Source organism: Stegodyphus dumicola, chromosome 1, assembly GCF_044657685.1.
Source record: "Stegodyphus dumicola isolate Sdum_Otavi_A_Nest chromosome 1, ASM4465768v1".
NCBI lineage: Eukaryota > Metazoa > Arthropoda > Arachnida > Araneae > Eresidae > Stegodyphus > Stegodyphus dumicola.
Window position 1 is genome coordinate 101,813,121 of NC_140768.1, and position 17,044 is coordinate 101,830,164.

A 17,044-nucleotide genomic window follows, 5' to 3' on the forward strand; every position below is an offset into this window, starting at 1 on the left:
TCTCATTTGAAAAATGCTTTACGCTATTAACTTCTAAAATGCCATCTAGAAATATTTCAAATCAAAACATATTATGTATGCTTACTTGTACAGTCGCAATGCAACCACAAGTTGTTGAAACATTATTTATTGGCTGCCACATTCGAAGCAATCCATTTTTTTTGCCTTGCTTTTCTTTGGGAAAAAACATATGCATTTCTATTTAAGAAACTTATTCTAATAAAAGTTCGCACTCTGCAAAATAAACTAATTGCTTCTCTGTTAACTTCAGGATAATGGTTCTCCAGTTTATTAATTAAAGAGCCAATTACATGCTTCCCTTTATAGTAAGTTGTACCATGAACTGCACAAAATATGTTTTCGAACTCATACTGTATTCATCCATGAATGAGAAGGTGTAGTCAAACCTCCTAAGGACAATAATTTAATCCATTCTGAATTAAATATTGGTTCATCAGCACTATTTTTAGTTATTGTTCCCAATGATGGCCCTTTGTCTTGCACACGATAGACAATATAACCTGCAACATATGTTAATGCTTCTTTTTCGGCTGTCGAAAATTGTCTGTCGGAATTCAATTCTAATTCCCAAGCCATAGGAGAAGGTTCCTCTATGAAATCCAAACCCAAATCATCAATAGTATTTAATGGAAAAGCATCTTCCTCCTCAGTTTTCAAAGCCCTTTCAAGTATTTCGGATGTTAAATATGAATCAATATTTCTGCTTTCTTTAGTCATGCATACTTTTGAAGATAAATTTGGCAACTTATTAGCGAGTATTAATTGCTTTAAGCGGCGTATAACTTCACTAGATGATGGATGGTTATTAAACCTACCAAGCTCTCGAATCTGACTAAAGAGACTTTCAAGTGCATCCTGAGTTAATCTAGAGGTTAAAATATATTTAGCATCATACGATGATTTCAAATCCTGGTGTAGGCCAAAAAGAGACTTTATTGAAATTATTATTCCTTTTTGGAAAGGCAGTAAGTTGGCTTTTCCTGAACTCTTAATCCACCAATGACTTTCTTCATTAACTCCAAAGGGCCCACCAGCGGCTGAGAGGTAAAGTCGCTGAACACTGGTAGTTCGGTCCGAGGTTCGAATCCCGCGAACGGGTTGGCTGCCTGGGTGTTTTCGTGGTTTTCCCCATGTGTAACGTGTATACGAGCCAGTTTCCCTTAGAAAGTCCTCCACGAAAGCATCACTCCCCTTAGACAGATAGCCCTAGTGTGCTTTGCCATAATTAAATACACCACACCATTAATTCCAAATTTGTTTTTCATGATGTTCATTTAATCCAAATGCTGCTTTAAGTATTTTATCTGAAGGAGGGTGTGTTTTGGTACTATTCATAATATCGAAAAAATTGTCGATTAACTCAAAGAAGTCGGATGCTTTTTTATTTCCTGTGAGGTGGAGTATACCTTTTGCTGTAGTTCTTGAAAATAATGTTTTCGCTGGAGCGACTTTTTGTCTCTCGTTTCCCTTGACCATTAAATAGTTTGGTTTTAGTTTGTGACACAATTTAATTTCTCCTGAATCCTTATTTAAAACCTCTTTAATAATATCAACATTTAAAACAGTTACATCTTCTAAAACAAATCCTTTATCTAAAAAGTGGTTTCTCAGTAATTTGAGGCAGTGCGCTAAATCTGCAAAAACCCATATTTTTTTCGTTTGGAATACTGGATTTGGAAACTGAGAACTATTAATCGAAATCTGTAACTCTTTCCACTTAAGTAGTAGATCCTTCTAAATCAGACACTATTGCCTTCACTTCTACTCCAGATGATTGAATATGTCTTATGAGTGAAAAAAGAAGTTCTTTCTTCGTTGGAGTGTTAAAATAAAAAAATATTGGTTGTTTCCACTGCGAAATGAGACCTCTGATTAAAACAAACTGCACTTTTTGAAAAGGACCGAGAATTTGGTCCAGTTTAGAGTCATAGCAGAGTTTAGAATCTATGTGCATTTCGTCGAATTAGAATCTATGTGCATTTCGTCGAAACTTAGAACGCATATTTTTCCTACAGAATTCAAATATTGGCATCTTTCCTTCATTACAGCAAGAACATCACTCTGAATTCCTGGACTACATGAAAATTTAGCGCACCATCTCTTTAATGTGCTAGTGCTAGGTAAAGGAATTCCCATTTTTTCTTTCCAAAAATCGTAGCTTTTAGATGACAGAGCTCTTATGACAATGCAACGTGAAATATCTTCACTAGTCCACCTGATTTTTCCCTTCTTTTCTAGCGATACGTTAATCTGCGTCTTTGTAAAAATATGCTTTAGACGTTTTTCCAAATTCTCCGATCTGTTCTGTTTCTTCCCTAAATTTCGCTGTTTGGGATTTTAATTTCTAAATTTCCGATACAAATTTCTTTCTAGATGTTGTCCACCTTCTTTGTCGCTGAGCAAACATTCTAAAATTTTTCTTTTCTCTATTTGTCAATATTTTATTACAATTTTCTAAGGATATTATTTTGTTCTTCAAATTATCAATACATTCTTGTTTATCTTTACACTTAGGGCACTCAGGGATATTGTCACATAGGGCATTGTCACTTGTGAGTTTTATTTCAAAATCATTCACATTTGATTTATTATTGTCAGCTTCAATTTCGTTCTCGGCCTCAAAATAAATTTTCTTTGGGCTTAATTCATGTAGTCTTTCAAAAGCACTCTGCATTAGTTTTCTTTTCAAATGTCTCCGATTTCTTGGTGTTATTTCGTTTACTGCACACGATAAATTTACTTTTGGCACAGCATTGCATTTCAACAGTTTCTTTCGCGGCAATCCAAGCAAGCGATTTCTTATGTCATCTTCATAATCACTGCACAGAAAATGTTCGCTGCAAATTCTTGCGTTTTTCACATTAATAAAATCTTGTCTTCGATATTTATGTATCCATTCTTTCGTCAAACGCAAATTGTCCTTGGGGAAAGCATGAAATACAATATCTCTTCCTTTCGTATTTCTGTAAATGTTACGGCACGTTGCTACAGCACAAGAAGCCATATTACATAAAGGATACTTTAAATATAGAATTTAAAAGGAAAACTGACTAAAACTATATATATATACAGACAAATTATTTTAAATATTTGCATTATTAGAAAACAAATATGTATGATTAAAATAAATTTGGGATATGCGATCTCCAGAAAATCGTCTCGCAACTGAATGAAACTACAGTTTTAAAGGCGCGAAATCAAAGCAGGTGCAACAGAGACACGTCAGATTCTCTCCCTCCATGAGGCTCGCGTCGGCGAGGAGTCGAACAAAGGAATGATCTAGCCCTTCTATTTATCCCTGATCAGATCCATGATCCCAAAAATTGCCTTCTCTCCCTAGATGCTTGTTATTTTTTAGCCGCCTGGCGCGTTTTTGAAATCCAAGATGGCGGCCAAAATTGTTTTCCCTGTCCGAGGGAAAACAACTCTGACCTACCAAACATGGAAAAAACAAGAAAACACGAACTTACCGAATTTATGGTGCCATCCTGAACGCTACTCATCGCTGTTCCTTCAGATATCATCCGCTAATTATCAGGATAACTGCAAATAATAAGAAAAACAAAATATAATTTTTTTTTGCTGAGCACAAGTGTAAGAAATATTAAATGAAATTGCTTAAATTACATTAAAAACAACTGCTTAATGTTTTCAAATATGCGATTTTCAGAACTGCAAGTTGTAAGAAAAAATATATTTTTTTGCTGAGCACACGTTTAAGAAATATTAAATGAAATTGTTTAAATTACATTAAATACAACTGCTTTTCAAATATGCGATTTGCAGAACTGCAAATTATAATAAAAACAAAATATAATATTTTTTGCTGAGCAAAAGTTTAAGAAATAATAAATGAAATTGCTTAAATTACATTAAATACAACTGCTTAATGTTTTCAAATACACGATTTGCAGAAATCAGCTTTAAAAAATACAATTTCATGCTTTAAAACTAAGAGAAATATCTATCATGAAATCAATCAAGAAACCTACTCTTTATAAATACATGACTCTTTATATATACATCTAATTTTATAAATACATGAACTATTTTTATAAATCTAGAAATACTTGAAAATGCTTAAAACATACAGTAAAAAAAAAAAAAAAAAAAAAAAAAAAAAAAAAAAAAAAAAATTTCTCAGTATCGTAAATAAATACATGCCTTCCTTTCCTTTCCTTTTCCCACTATTGCCGTGTGTAGCTTGCTGATAGCAAGCTGTATACCGGCTGTCATGAATTAAAAAGTACATTGCAGGTATAGCAAATGCATGAGTGTGTCCGGAGGACAGGATGCAAAATGAAAGAAGGTGTGACTACTTTGTCACGTGAGGCTATAGCGGCGTCTGGTAGGCTGGAGAGATGCTGGTCCGAGTTTCAGGTACAGTGTGCATTTTTACAAATATTCAGTGCATAAACTCATCAAAGTGCATTTTTCTCACAATTAGAAAGACTATATACAAAAGTAAAATTACGCAGGGAGTCCAGCAGAAACAGTCAAAGATATCTCTTAGTAGAGGTCTTTTGATTGGCTGTTGAGACGTGTATGCAAAAATCATGAAAATTTGCTATTTACAAAATATTCAATTTCAGAGACATAAAAACATATTTTCCAGTAAACTAGAAGTTAAATAAAATAAAATAAAATAAATTTGAAACCAATAGGAGCAGTGAGATATCTACAGTAAGCAGTAGAAGACTTTAGTTCGTAGTCCCGTGGGAGGTCACCCTCCGCCTTGACCCCGATAGTGGCTGCTTAACTTTACGCATTTCAGTTTTCCAAGTAAACACAGGATAAAAACTTAGGTTGGAAAGTTCTGATTTTCATTGAGAATAAATGCAGTAAATGGTCTAAGGTGCCTGTCTTCGTGCAATATTTCATATTCAAAGAGGTTAAATTGACGCATATGATTGCAGTCCTGGGCTTCTCTGAAGAAATTCCGATTTTGCTTTGCGATGAACTTATCTAAGGGGTCGATCTTGAGGTCATCTTGTAGACACTTATTTGTCACGAAATAATGAGCATTCGTAATAATCCTGAGATAGCGGTTCTGCACAACACATAATTTATTGAGGTCAGTTTTGGTCAGGGAGGCCCACGCTGGGGAGGCGTAAGTCATGATCGGTCTGATCGCAGACGTGTAGATGAGCCGCTTTTTACCCAGGTCGAGAGTGGAGTATTTACCAATAATTGGGAAGAGACATTTGATAATTTGTAAGGCCTTATAAATACATGCATCACACTTTCCCTCTATTAAAGACTCACATTACAATTTAAAAACACTTTCACAAAAGCCGCACCTATGGTTATTTACCGATAAAACTGAGATTAAATTAAACTTGTTTCTCAAGACGACAATACGGAATAGAACATACACGATAAAGATCCAAGCGCGAAGGGAGGTCACGTGACATCTAAAGCAAAGAATATGTATTGTTATATGTTACACAGACGTTCTTTGTCTTTACTACGTTGTTTGGAGCAAGGCCAACTTGGTTTTGTTTAGGTTCTAGACGCTTGTTGTTTCACGCAGTTTAGACGTCACGTGACCTTCCTGCGCATTTGGGGAAATAGCCTCAGCCCTTTCGTGCATTTCTGTGTTGTGTTCTTCGAAAACATTTAATTCCATCTCAATTTTCTCGGTAAATAACCATAGGTATGGCTTTTGTGCCAGTGTTTTTAAATTATAATGTGAGTTTTTAATAGAGGGGAAATGTGATGTATGTCTTTTTGTGTAGAGTGGAAGAGTCTGTGAACTCTTTTTATTCGTTTTTGTTTTTTTGAAGCATTTAATGATAAAATTCCATATCAAAATATGGTAATTACATTTCGTGAAATAGCAAGTATCCCTTTAACCAACTTTTTCACAGTTTCCCAGGTTTACAGATACACGAAATGAAGTGATTTTTACATCATAACTGAATAGGAAATATATTTTATGTCAAAAGAAAACTTGATCATGCGCTTCCCCTGCAATAGCAATTTACTTTATGTATCTTATGTAATATGAAGTGAAAAGTGTGTTCTGAATAATTTTACTCTTCAATAAAAATACAACCACAAATATGAATGTTACTTAAAAATTTGAAATTAAGTAATATACAAATTGAAAAGAACTTGCTTTTGATATACCTAATGGGTCATTCCACTGAAGCCCGTCTACTGTGTTAAAAACTGAAGAATGTGAAATTTGCTCCAAATACCATACACAGATATATGATTTTGAAAGACTTACTGTGATTCATGCAACTGATAAAGTCATATGTGCAACAAGTTGTTCATGCACAAACATGATTGAATGGCTCACATGGATATCCAATGAGAAGAGAAACTCCATGTATGTGACATATGTAATAAATCATTTTCTCGACATTATAATTTAGTAGTTCATAAGCGTAGCCACACAGGAGAGAGACCTTATGTATGTGATAAATGTGATAAGTCATGCAGAAGAGACATTTCGTTCATCATATGCTTGTTCACACAGGAGAGAAGCCTCATGTATGTCATGTATGTAGTAAGACTCATGTATGTTAAATGTGTACTAAGCCATTCAGATGAAAGAGTGATTTAATGTTGCATGTCCGTTTACATACAGGGGAGAAACCTTATGTATGTAATAACTCATTCAATACAAAGCTCATTTAAAGATACATATGCAGACTCACACAGCAGAGAAATCTCATGTATGCAAGAAGTGTGGTGAATCATTTGTGCTAAAGCTTGATTTGATGCAACATATGCATGTTCACACAGTAGAGAAACCTCATATATGTGATATATGTAATATACCATTCGCTAAGGCTTCTCTGTTAATGAACCATTTGCTTATCCACTCAGGAGAAAAACCTTTTGTGTGTGATACATGTGGCAAATCATTCGCACGAAAACAGGCTTTAGTGTTTCATATTCGTACACATACAGGGGAGAAACCTTACATATGTGATACATGTGGCAAATCATTCGCACGAAAACATGCTTTAGTGTTTCATATTCGTACACATACAGGGGAGAAACCTTACGTATGTGGTATATGTAATCAATCATTCATTCAAAGGTTTCACTTAACATTGCATACTCGTATACATACAGGGGAAAAACCTTATGTATGTCATATATGTAACAAATCGTACATTAAAAATCCTGATTTAGTAGTACATATGCGGACTCACACAGAAAAGAGACCTCATGTATGTGACGTATGTGGCAAGTCATTTTGGGAAAAGTATTATTTAGGGCAACATGTGCTAACCCATGCAGCACAGAAACCTCATGTATGTAATATATGTAATAAATCATTCATTAAGAATTCGAGATTAGAGCAACATATGCGTATTCACACAGGAGAGAAACCTTATGCATGCGATATATGTGGCAGGTCTTTCGCACAAAAACATTCTTTGATGACGCATGTTCGTATACATACAGGAGAGAAGCCTTATGTGTGTAAAATGTGTAATAAATCATTCGCTGAGAATTCCAAATTAAGGAAGCATATGCGTAGCCACACAGCAGAGAAACCTCATGTGTGCAGTATATGTAGTAAATCATTTAGAGGAAAAGCAGGATTAAGGATTCATTTACTTACACATACTGGAGAGAAACCTCATATATGTGATATATGTAATAAATCATACAGTTCGAATTGTAGGTTAATGGAACATATGCGTAAACATACAGGAGAGAAGCCTTATGCATGTGATAAATGTAGCAAATCATTCTCAGGGTCTTCATCTTTCAAGAAACATATACTTATCCATACAGGAGAAAAACCTCATGTATGTGATATATGCAACAAGGCATTTGTGTTTAAGCGTCAGTTAGTAGTACATACGGTTACTCACACAAGAGAGAAATCAAATGTGTGTAATGTATGTAACAAAATGTTCCTGCGAAAGTGTAATTTAATAGTGCATATGCGTAAGCACACAGAACTGAAACCTGACATATGTGATGTGTGAAATAATTAATTTGCACAAAATCGTGATGTGATGAAGTATTTTAATTCTGTACAAATGAGAGATTGGCACAATTCCATTACCTCTGATGGCAAAAATTATTAGGATAATCCTAATGCAAAGAGAAACATAATATTAAATATCTATTTAAGAATATTGTTGGAATTTGGATTAGGGATAGTCAACCTGGTCCCTACTGCCCACTAGTGAGCGATTTAATTTTTAATAGTGTGCGGCAGAGGCTTTTGTCCATGAGATGATGAAAGTGCATTCTCCCGCATGCAGCTCTCTTGTTTTCATACGTTATCAAGCCTTTGCCACTCCTCTTAGGGGTTGTCTTGTGAATTCGAAGTTGATCTGTCAGCACTATCCTTATCTTCAGGGCAGATGTTTTTATTTTATTTGGCTTAGATTCCTTACTAAATGTAGTATTTCATCTCAATGTACTCCGTCTTTGATATGATTTAAATCAAATTCCTCGTCATTAATTCGCTTCCAATAGTGAAGAAAGTGACACAGAGGTTATTGAAAACAAAAAAATTGACAAATTAGTCGGTATTCTCGACACAGCAATTATAGGACTTGAACAGCGGAACTTTGTAACTGAACGAGAAATTATGTCTGTTTATAGAATTAAAGAGAAAGTATTATCACATAAAACGAAGCAACTTAAACAACTTACATTGAAAGAAATGTTTAATAAAGTAAACAAATAAATATTAAGCTTTTTTTTGTAAATTTTGATACCCTTTAGATCATAATTGTTCTTTATTTCATAAATTACAGTTTCATATTTTTAATTTTATAATTTCTGAATGCCATCTTACCAGATTTAAACTGATGATCTATAATCCGGAATCGTCGAAGTCCTGATGAGTCCGGATTAACGACTTTTGACTGTACATGAGGAAATTGTTTATGTAAAAGTGGTATTTCAGTATTGCTGTATACCCATAGAAGCGATAACTTTCATTTTATAGTAAGTCATTATTTAAGAGAAATAATTTTCATATAAGCCTATAAGAGGAAAGTTATACATGTGATAATGTGAAATAAGTAATGCACACAAATGAAAACAGAAATAAATATTTTTTCTCATCAAATAAATCTTTGAAGAAGATACAGTAATTCTGGGAAGTTCAACTTCATAATGAATGAAGCACGGAACCTCCAGCATAAAACTATGAATCAGAAAAAGGAAATCATTTAACTTGTCTTCAAACTGGCTATTGTTGACGTCACGTATAATTATTTTCTAAAAGCTGATATTGAATCCTTTTACTTAAATTGTAATGGTGTTCTGTTAGTGTGACACAGTTAAATGGAGTGCCGTTGTTTTGGTGGACTTTGTGTGAAATTTTTTAATAATTTTCAGGTAACTCGTCTTCTTTTTATTGGACAAGACTTTAATTTTAATATGTTTTGGTTTTAAAGTAGCCTGATATATATTAAACATTTTTTTCCTTCCAAGCAAATTTTACATGATTTCATATTTGTTATAAATTTTATGAATTTGTTTGTCACAAAGATTATTTTATTTCTTTTTTGTATAATATTTACTATGTCGGTTGATCTTTACATTATGGTAACTTGGCGAAAATTTGGTGACGAACTCTCCTACAGCAACCCTCTATTTTTCCCCGCCGCCATTTTGTTTTCACGAAGTAAAGACATGTTTCTTTTCTTTTTATCTACTGAACACTTTTTCCTACAATCTACTAGCCGAATTACACTTATGCTAGAAATTTTACCTAACAAAACTGCTTAATCATGACAAATATTCACTGCAAAATTGGGAAAAAGTGCACAATTCCATACGCCTTACGCGTTTTTCAAAATAACACATACACATAAACCATGTACACTTCGATTTATTTTTACTTAAAAAAAAAAATCCCAGAATTGCACAAAAATGGCATTGCGCACACTCTTCACCATATCCATGTACACTCCTTTTTTCTCATAAATTAGAAAAATTTCACGAAAATGCATGACAATTTTCTGAATCTTTAAACCCGTTAAAAAGAACATATATGAAATTACCTAATAACAAAAAAGTATATACCCTTTCCAAATATGAACATTTCCACGTATAAAATAAATAAAATATCCAAAAACTTTTACCTCTAAACCATCTATTATATTATAAACGTCACCAACGAATTCATACCGCAAGCATTACAAATACTTAGTGTCAAATATTTAAATTATTTCCATGCACGTTTACTTCAACTAAAACGTATACCAAATTCCTACAAACATAAAATTCTCAAAATAACTATCATTTAATTAAAATATAATTAAATTCGAAAACACTACTTAAAATATAAATAAGCACATACATTAAATAAATAAAAATTAGCTTACAATCCTAATTACTTTAACCTAAATCATTGCTAATAACAATTTTCCCAATAACACCAAATTACTTTACTTCCACCTTACATTTAGAATAATGCATAAAAATAATATCCTCAAATAATTAAAAATACTAACTTACCTAATCTTCTTCAGAATCTTGATTACGTGTCCGATAAACTTTTCTTATTTCTGTTTCAGGATCTTTAAAATCATACTTATAGTTCACACCAAGGTACCAGGTAAAATAAATAACTTAATAAAACATCTTTACTTCTATCTCGCAGAACCTTAAAGAGACACTTATTACTACCCCTTTCAATCTCACTAAATACCCATTTTGAATTCACTTTAGTTAGGGCCATGGCATCCAAAAATTAATGAACACTGTTTCACACAACACAGAATAAAGCCAAATACAAAATTTCCAGATTTTTTCCCGATTTCCCCCCTTTTCCGATTAAAGAACTGTAATTCGTTCATTAATATCACATGACATATCCCATGATCTCTCATTTCCCTCACACAAAATAATGCGTAATCGGAACTGAGTACTGCCGACACCACCTAGACTTAAGAAAGCCGTATCACTGAAAAGTGACGTCACGGCAAGGAGACCCCATACCTTCGAGTGCCGGGAGGAAAAATGATCATTGCTGTTGAGTAGAAAGATATCACTTCCTTTGCGTCAGATCTGAAAGCGGCGTTTAGGCTAGTGTTTATATATTTTGTGCTTTTAATAATGAATGTTATTTTTTTCCTAGAGAATTGCAGAAAACCATATAGATAAAAGGAAACTTATTAATTTTTGTATTCAGATGGATAATATCATATCTTGTTTAGTCATGTTTACGTCGAGCCAAAATTAAAAATTGATATATTAATTTTCTAGATTTTTTTAAATTTTCCAAAAAAATTTCTATTCAGTATTTTAAAACTTTATATAATAATTATCTTCTAGCATCTAACTAAAAAGCAAAGTTAACAAAGTAATATTCAATAGCATACTACTGGCTAAAAATATATTTACAAAAATTACTATTAGTTTCATTAATCCAAAAAAAAAAAACAAGTTTTAGTTCCATGTAAAGAAAAGAATGCAAAACGTTTTGCGTCAAAAAACAAATTTTTATTAGCATTTTAAAGATTATAAAATATTAAAAATTCACAATTTAAAAAACATACTCCATGTAGCAGATAAGTGACATAAACATGCTTTTCTTTAATACTCTTATTTTAATACAATTATTTATTTAGCATTACTGCAGTTTTTAATTCCAATAATAAATGAGCAATTAATAGCATTATCCCATGTCTCAAAGCTCAAAACATTATACAGCTTTAAAAAAACATGAAAATGCCTTTTCAGTTGAGTATATAAAGTAAATTACAGGTAAAAAGCTAAAACAAAACTCAAATTTTAAAAACACTATGCATTATTCAAACAAATTACTGCACCACTGTAGCAAGTGAATTCCTTTCCATATAAATTTAAATGCTAGCAGCAAAAATTATAATAACAATAAATTTAGCTTTATATGTATATTTGGACATTATTTATGCCTGGAGTTTAAAAAAATCATCTAAATAAATGCGATTTTGCAATAAATGAAATAACAATTACATTACATATTAGCACATTAGATGCAGCAAAACATTAAGGTTTCTACATTTAGAAAAATATACACATAAGAAATAACAAGCATTGAAATAAAAGTAGTGCATTTCGTGCTTTATAAAATATATAAAGGATTTTTGCTAAATCAAAAGCTTAATGTCGTATAAAAAGAATAAACTGCTACTTTGACCTTTCTATGGAATTCATTTTCACACATCTAAAATAAATTTGCATGGTATCATAAGTATTGTTGATCATCATACATAATGCAAATAGCATATTATTTATATTAATAGAACTGAAATTAAACTAACTCTATAAATATTTCTTTGCAAATTGTTTATGCTTATTTTTCTAGAAAAATGCCTAAAACTTAATTAGTAAAAAAATTAAATAAATGTATACATTTGCATATTAATATTGCAAATATTATGGGTACACAAGTACTACCTCATACATCTTTATCTATCATTTTTAATCACACTAATCAAAACTAATACCACTACTTTTTCTTTTCAATTGTAACCAGAAATCGTAAAATACAATTAAAATATATTTAAGTTATCTAAATGTTTAATTAAAGATTAGATTTCCATTAAATCATGAAGTTTTCATATAATACAACAAAATAAATAATTCATTCAAATTGCCATAAAAATATATGTATGTGTTTCATTAATATTTAAAACATTTTATACAAGCATAAATAAAACTTACCAAACATCTTTACTTCTATCTCACAGAACCTTAAAGAGACACTTATTACTACCCCTTTCAATCTCACTAAATACCCATTTTGAATTCACTTTAGTTAGGGCCATGGCATCCAAAAATTAACGAACACTGTTTCACACAACACATAAACTTAAGGCCTTATTTAAACTGAACTTAAATTATCTATTTTACTAGAGTTTGAAGCTTTCATTTCCTTAAAGTACTTCTCAGCACATCATTCTTTTGATTACAGTAATTTTTAAGAAAAGTAGTGCATGATGCTTTTATAACAAAATTTAGAATATTTTCTAAGGTGTGTCCATTATTACATTGGTCATAGGTTATGCATTCACTGTCTATTAAAATTTGATATGTTAATGCAAGAGATCACTGATTGCATACCTTTAAAAATTTGTCATGTTCTTCAGATACTAATTTTTTTACTACAATATAGGTATATGATACGACAGTTATTACATCTGGTTGTGGACATAGCAATCTGCCTTGGTCCATATTCAGTATGAAACGATATTCTTTATCCAATTCCAAAGTTTTGTCTAAAGTAAGGTTTTCCCGACAATACTCACATCTCACAGTCTTCAGAAATCTATATGCGCAATATCCAGCGAGATATGTTATGACTGGCATTACATTAATAGAATCCAGTTAATTTTGAGTTACTTGTAACGTACAGAAGGCACTAATAAAATTCTTGTCAGTATTGATGAGGTCAATATTATCTATATCAAAACTTCTGATTTCAATTTTTCCAAACTTTTTTGATTCAAGAATCAAAGGTAAGAAATTCTGCATCCGCAGCTTGCCCCCCGATTCATATATCTGTGTTATTGCTACATTATATTGTGAGCCAGATAATTTTCTATACTGGTGTAAAAAAGGTTAGCTTTAAATATGTTCTTGGCCCATAGATGGCGCCACTGTTTTTATATCCTTCTATAACTGTGCACTCCAATAAAACTTCACTTGTGTTCCAAACTCCCAACAGGTATGTTGTGTATTATTTATTCTCATGCATGCAAGTTACCACTCTCTGCTATATTGAGTTTCTAATAGGTTATGGGCCCAGGCCAGATTAAGAAATGAGGATAAATAATCTAGTGTCTAGTTAAGTTAGTTTGTTTATTTAATTCTATTTGTAAATTTTTTAGAATTACTTTAACCAGAATTGACCACATGGTTATGTTAGGGTTAGCCAAAGCACATGGTTGCAAAAGCTTAACTAGTACAAATATTTTTGACTGTTAATTATTTGGGCAAATGTTTCTTTGAGAATAAAATTAATTCAATAGAAAATTTATTTGAATTTATCTCAAATTATAATTTTTTTTGTCTCTTGTTGATTAAAGTTAAAAAAGGAAAAATGCCAGGGGGAGAAGGTTTATTTAGTCATAAACAATTGAGTGGAAGGGAAAATTACATGGATTGGAAATTTTCCATGAAAATGCATCTTATTAAATTAGATTTATGGGCTTATGTAGAGGGTACAAAAGAAGATCCAGTAAAGGATACCAAAGCTTTGTCATTTATAGTTGAAGGGGTAAGTGAAATTATTTTCAATGATATAAGGGATTTAACAAGTGGAAAGGAAGCTTGGAAAGTATTAGCTGAAACATATGAGGATAAGGGAATCACAAGAAAGGTTTCAATAATTAAAACATTAGTGAATACCCGTTATACTGATTGTAAGGATATGTCTGACTATTTACATAGGGTCATTTCATCTTATCAGCAGTTAAAATCTACTGGTGTTAAACCTGATGAAGAATTAATTGCAGGAATAATTTTAGCTAATTTACCTGATAGGTTTGAACCTCTTATAATGGCTTTGAAAAATTGTGGTGAGGCAATAACAGTTGACAATGTTAAAAATCGCTTGTTAGCTGAAGATTCAAAACCCCTAGTCAATGAAAGTAAGGAATACGCATTTGTTAATAAAAATATCAGAAGCAAAAGGTACTTTAAAAGAAAATGTTTTAAATGCGATTTGTTTGGCCACCAAAGCTCCGATTGTCAGAAGTCACCTCTCAAAAAGGATAGATATAATGAAAACAAGTTTAACAAAAAGTCTAATGTTGGATTAAAACATAAAAAAGGGGAAGAAGCTTATGTAGTGGAAATTAGTGTAGCTAATTCTAATCCACATCCCAATATTTGGTACATGGATTCTTGTGCTTCTTACCACATGACTCCACATAAAGAATTATTAGATGATTATCAGGATGCTAGTATTCATCAAATAAAAACAGGAAGTTCAGCAATAGAAGTAGAGGGTAAGGGTAAAATAACTTTCCTCTTATCTAGAAATAAAAAAAGGGAGTCTGTAACTTTTAGTAATGTTTTACACATTCCAAAGTTAATAGCAAATTTGCTGTCCATTAAGTATTTAAATAAAGTATTTGGAATGGTTAGTACTTTTACAAGTGAAAGATGTTTTGTGTATGATGGTAAACATTTAGTTGCTACTGGAACAGGTATGGGAGATAACTTGTATTCTCTTGATTTATGTAATGAGTGGGCTTTAATTACTGATAAAAATATTTCAAATGAATTATTACACAAAAGAGCGGGCCATTTAAGTGAAGGAGGAATGACCAGATTAAAAGATATGGTCGAAGGTTTTACATTTAACGGAAAATTGTTAAATTGTGTGTCATGCATTAAAGGCAAAATGCATAGACAACCATTTCCCAAGGGAAAAGCTAAGCGTGCAAAAGAGTTATTAGGCATAGTACATAGTGACCTTTGTGGGCCTATGAATGTTACATCAATTGGTGGTTCTCGCTACTTTATTAGTTTTATTGATGATTTGTCGCGAATGACTTTTGTTTATTTTTTGAAAAATAAATCTGAAGTTTTTGAAAAATTCAAAATATTTCAAGCATTTGTGGAAAGGCAAACTGGCAAATCAATCAAAATCTTACACTCAGATAATGGTACTGAGTATGTAAACAATGAGATGGATAACTATTTAGCATCAAATGGAATTCAGCATCAAAAATCTATTCCATTTACACCAGAGCAAATGGGTGTAGCTGAACGTAGTAACAGAACTCTTGTAGAGCGAGCACGATCAATGTTGGTGGATGCTCACCTTGATCAAAATTATTGGGCTGAAGCAGTGCAAACTGCAAATCACTGTAAAAATATCTCTCCAACTATTGCAGTTGCAGGTATGACCCCTTATGAAAAATGGTATGGGGATAAGCCAAATTTAGAATACTTGAGAGTATTTGGATGTCGCATTCCAAAACAAAAACGTAAAAAGTGGGATATAAAAGCAAAGAAATTAATGCTTGTTGGGTGCTGTCAGGATAGAAAAGGCTATCGAGTAATAGATCCCAAAACTTATGAAATAATAAATGCACGAGATGTACAATTTTTGGAAAACGAAATGTACTACAAAAAGGCAAGTAATATGCCAAAATTCTATGATGAATCCTCATTCAGTGGGAGCGTGATTATGACATTTTCAGATACTGAGAATGCAATAGCTGATGATCAGAACGGTGAATTGGAAGGGATGGTTAATGATAATACTCAGTCTGATCATGAATTAGTTAATGCTAGTGTTAAATCTAATCACGATGAACATAATACTGCTCAAAATGATAGCCATGATAACAGTAGTGTAGTTGATGAGCTACCTACATTGACTAGAAACAGAAAACTTAGATTCCCAAATAGTTATACGGACTATGACACACACGGGATGCCAGAAATGCCAATGCCAAATTTAGATCGAATGTGCTTTGTTAAAGCTATGGCAGCAGCAACAAATGGTATGTATTCTGAACCGAAAACCATTGATGAAGCATTAAGGGGCAATGATGCAAACCATTGGAAGGATTCTATATGGGAGACTATATTAGGCCATATTAAAAACAAAACATGGGAAATAACAGATAAACCTTATGATAAGAACATTGTAGATTGTAAATGGGTTTTCAAAATTAAATGTAATTCAGTAGGCAAGATTGAAAGATATAAAACACGTTTAGTTGCTAAGGGCTATTCTCAGATTGAGGGAATAGATTATGCTGAAACATTTGCACCAGTTGTCCGATACGTAACATTAAGAGTTTTATTAGCTTATGCAGCTATATATGATTGGGAAATTGACCAAATGGATGCTGTAATGGCTTTTGTACAGGGAACTCTAAATGAAGACATTTATATGAAAATTCCAGACGGTTTCAGTGAATTTTACAAACAACAACTTAAAGAAAAATTTGAAATATAAGACTTGGGACCAGCAAATTATTGCTTAGGAATTAAAATTGAACGAGATAGAACTAAAGGGTCCATTAGCCTTAGTCAAACTCAGTATGTAGAGAGTATGCTTTGCAAATATAAT

The 17,044-nt window shown here is 32.3% G+C and overlaps 1 protein-coding gene across 1 annotated transcript; it reads left to right on the forward strand.

Moving 5' to 3' along the window:
• Positions 1 to 5,557: 5,557 nt before the first annotated feature.
• On the forward strand, positions 5,558 to 8,717 carry LOC118192148 (uncharacterized). The gene has a single exon (XM_085818375.1). The coding sequence runs from the start codon at positions 6,678 to 6,680 to the stop codon at positions 7,980 to 7,982; it is 1,305 nt and encodes a 434-aa protein (XP_085674501.1). The 5' UTR covers positions 5,558 to 6,677; the 3' UTR covers positions 7,983 to 8,717.
• The last annotated feature ends 8,327 nt before the right edge of the window (positions 8,718 to 17,044 follow it).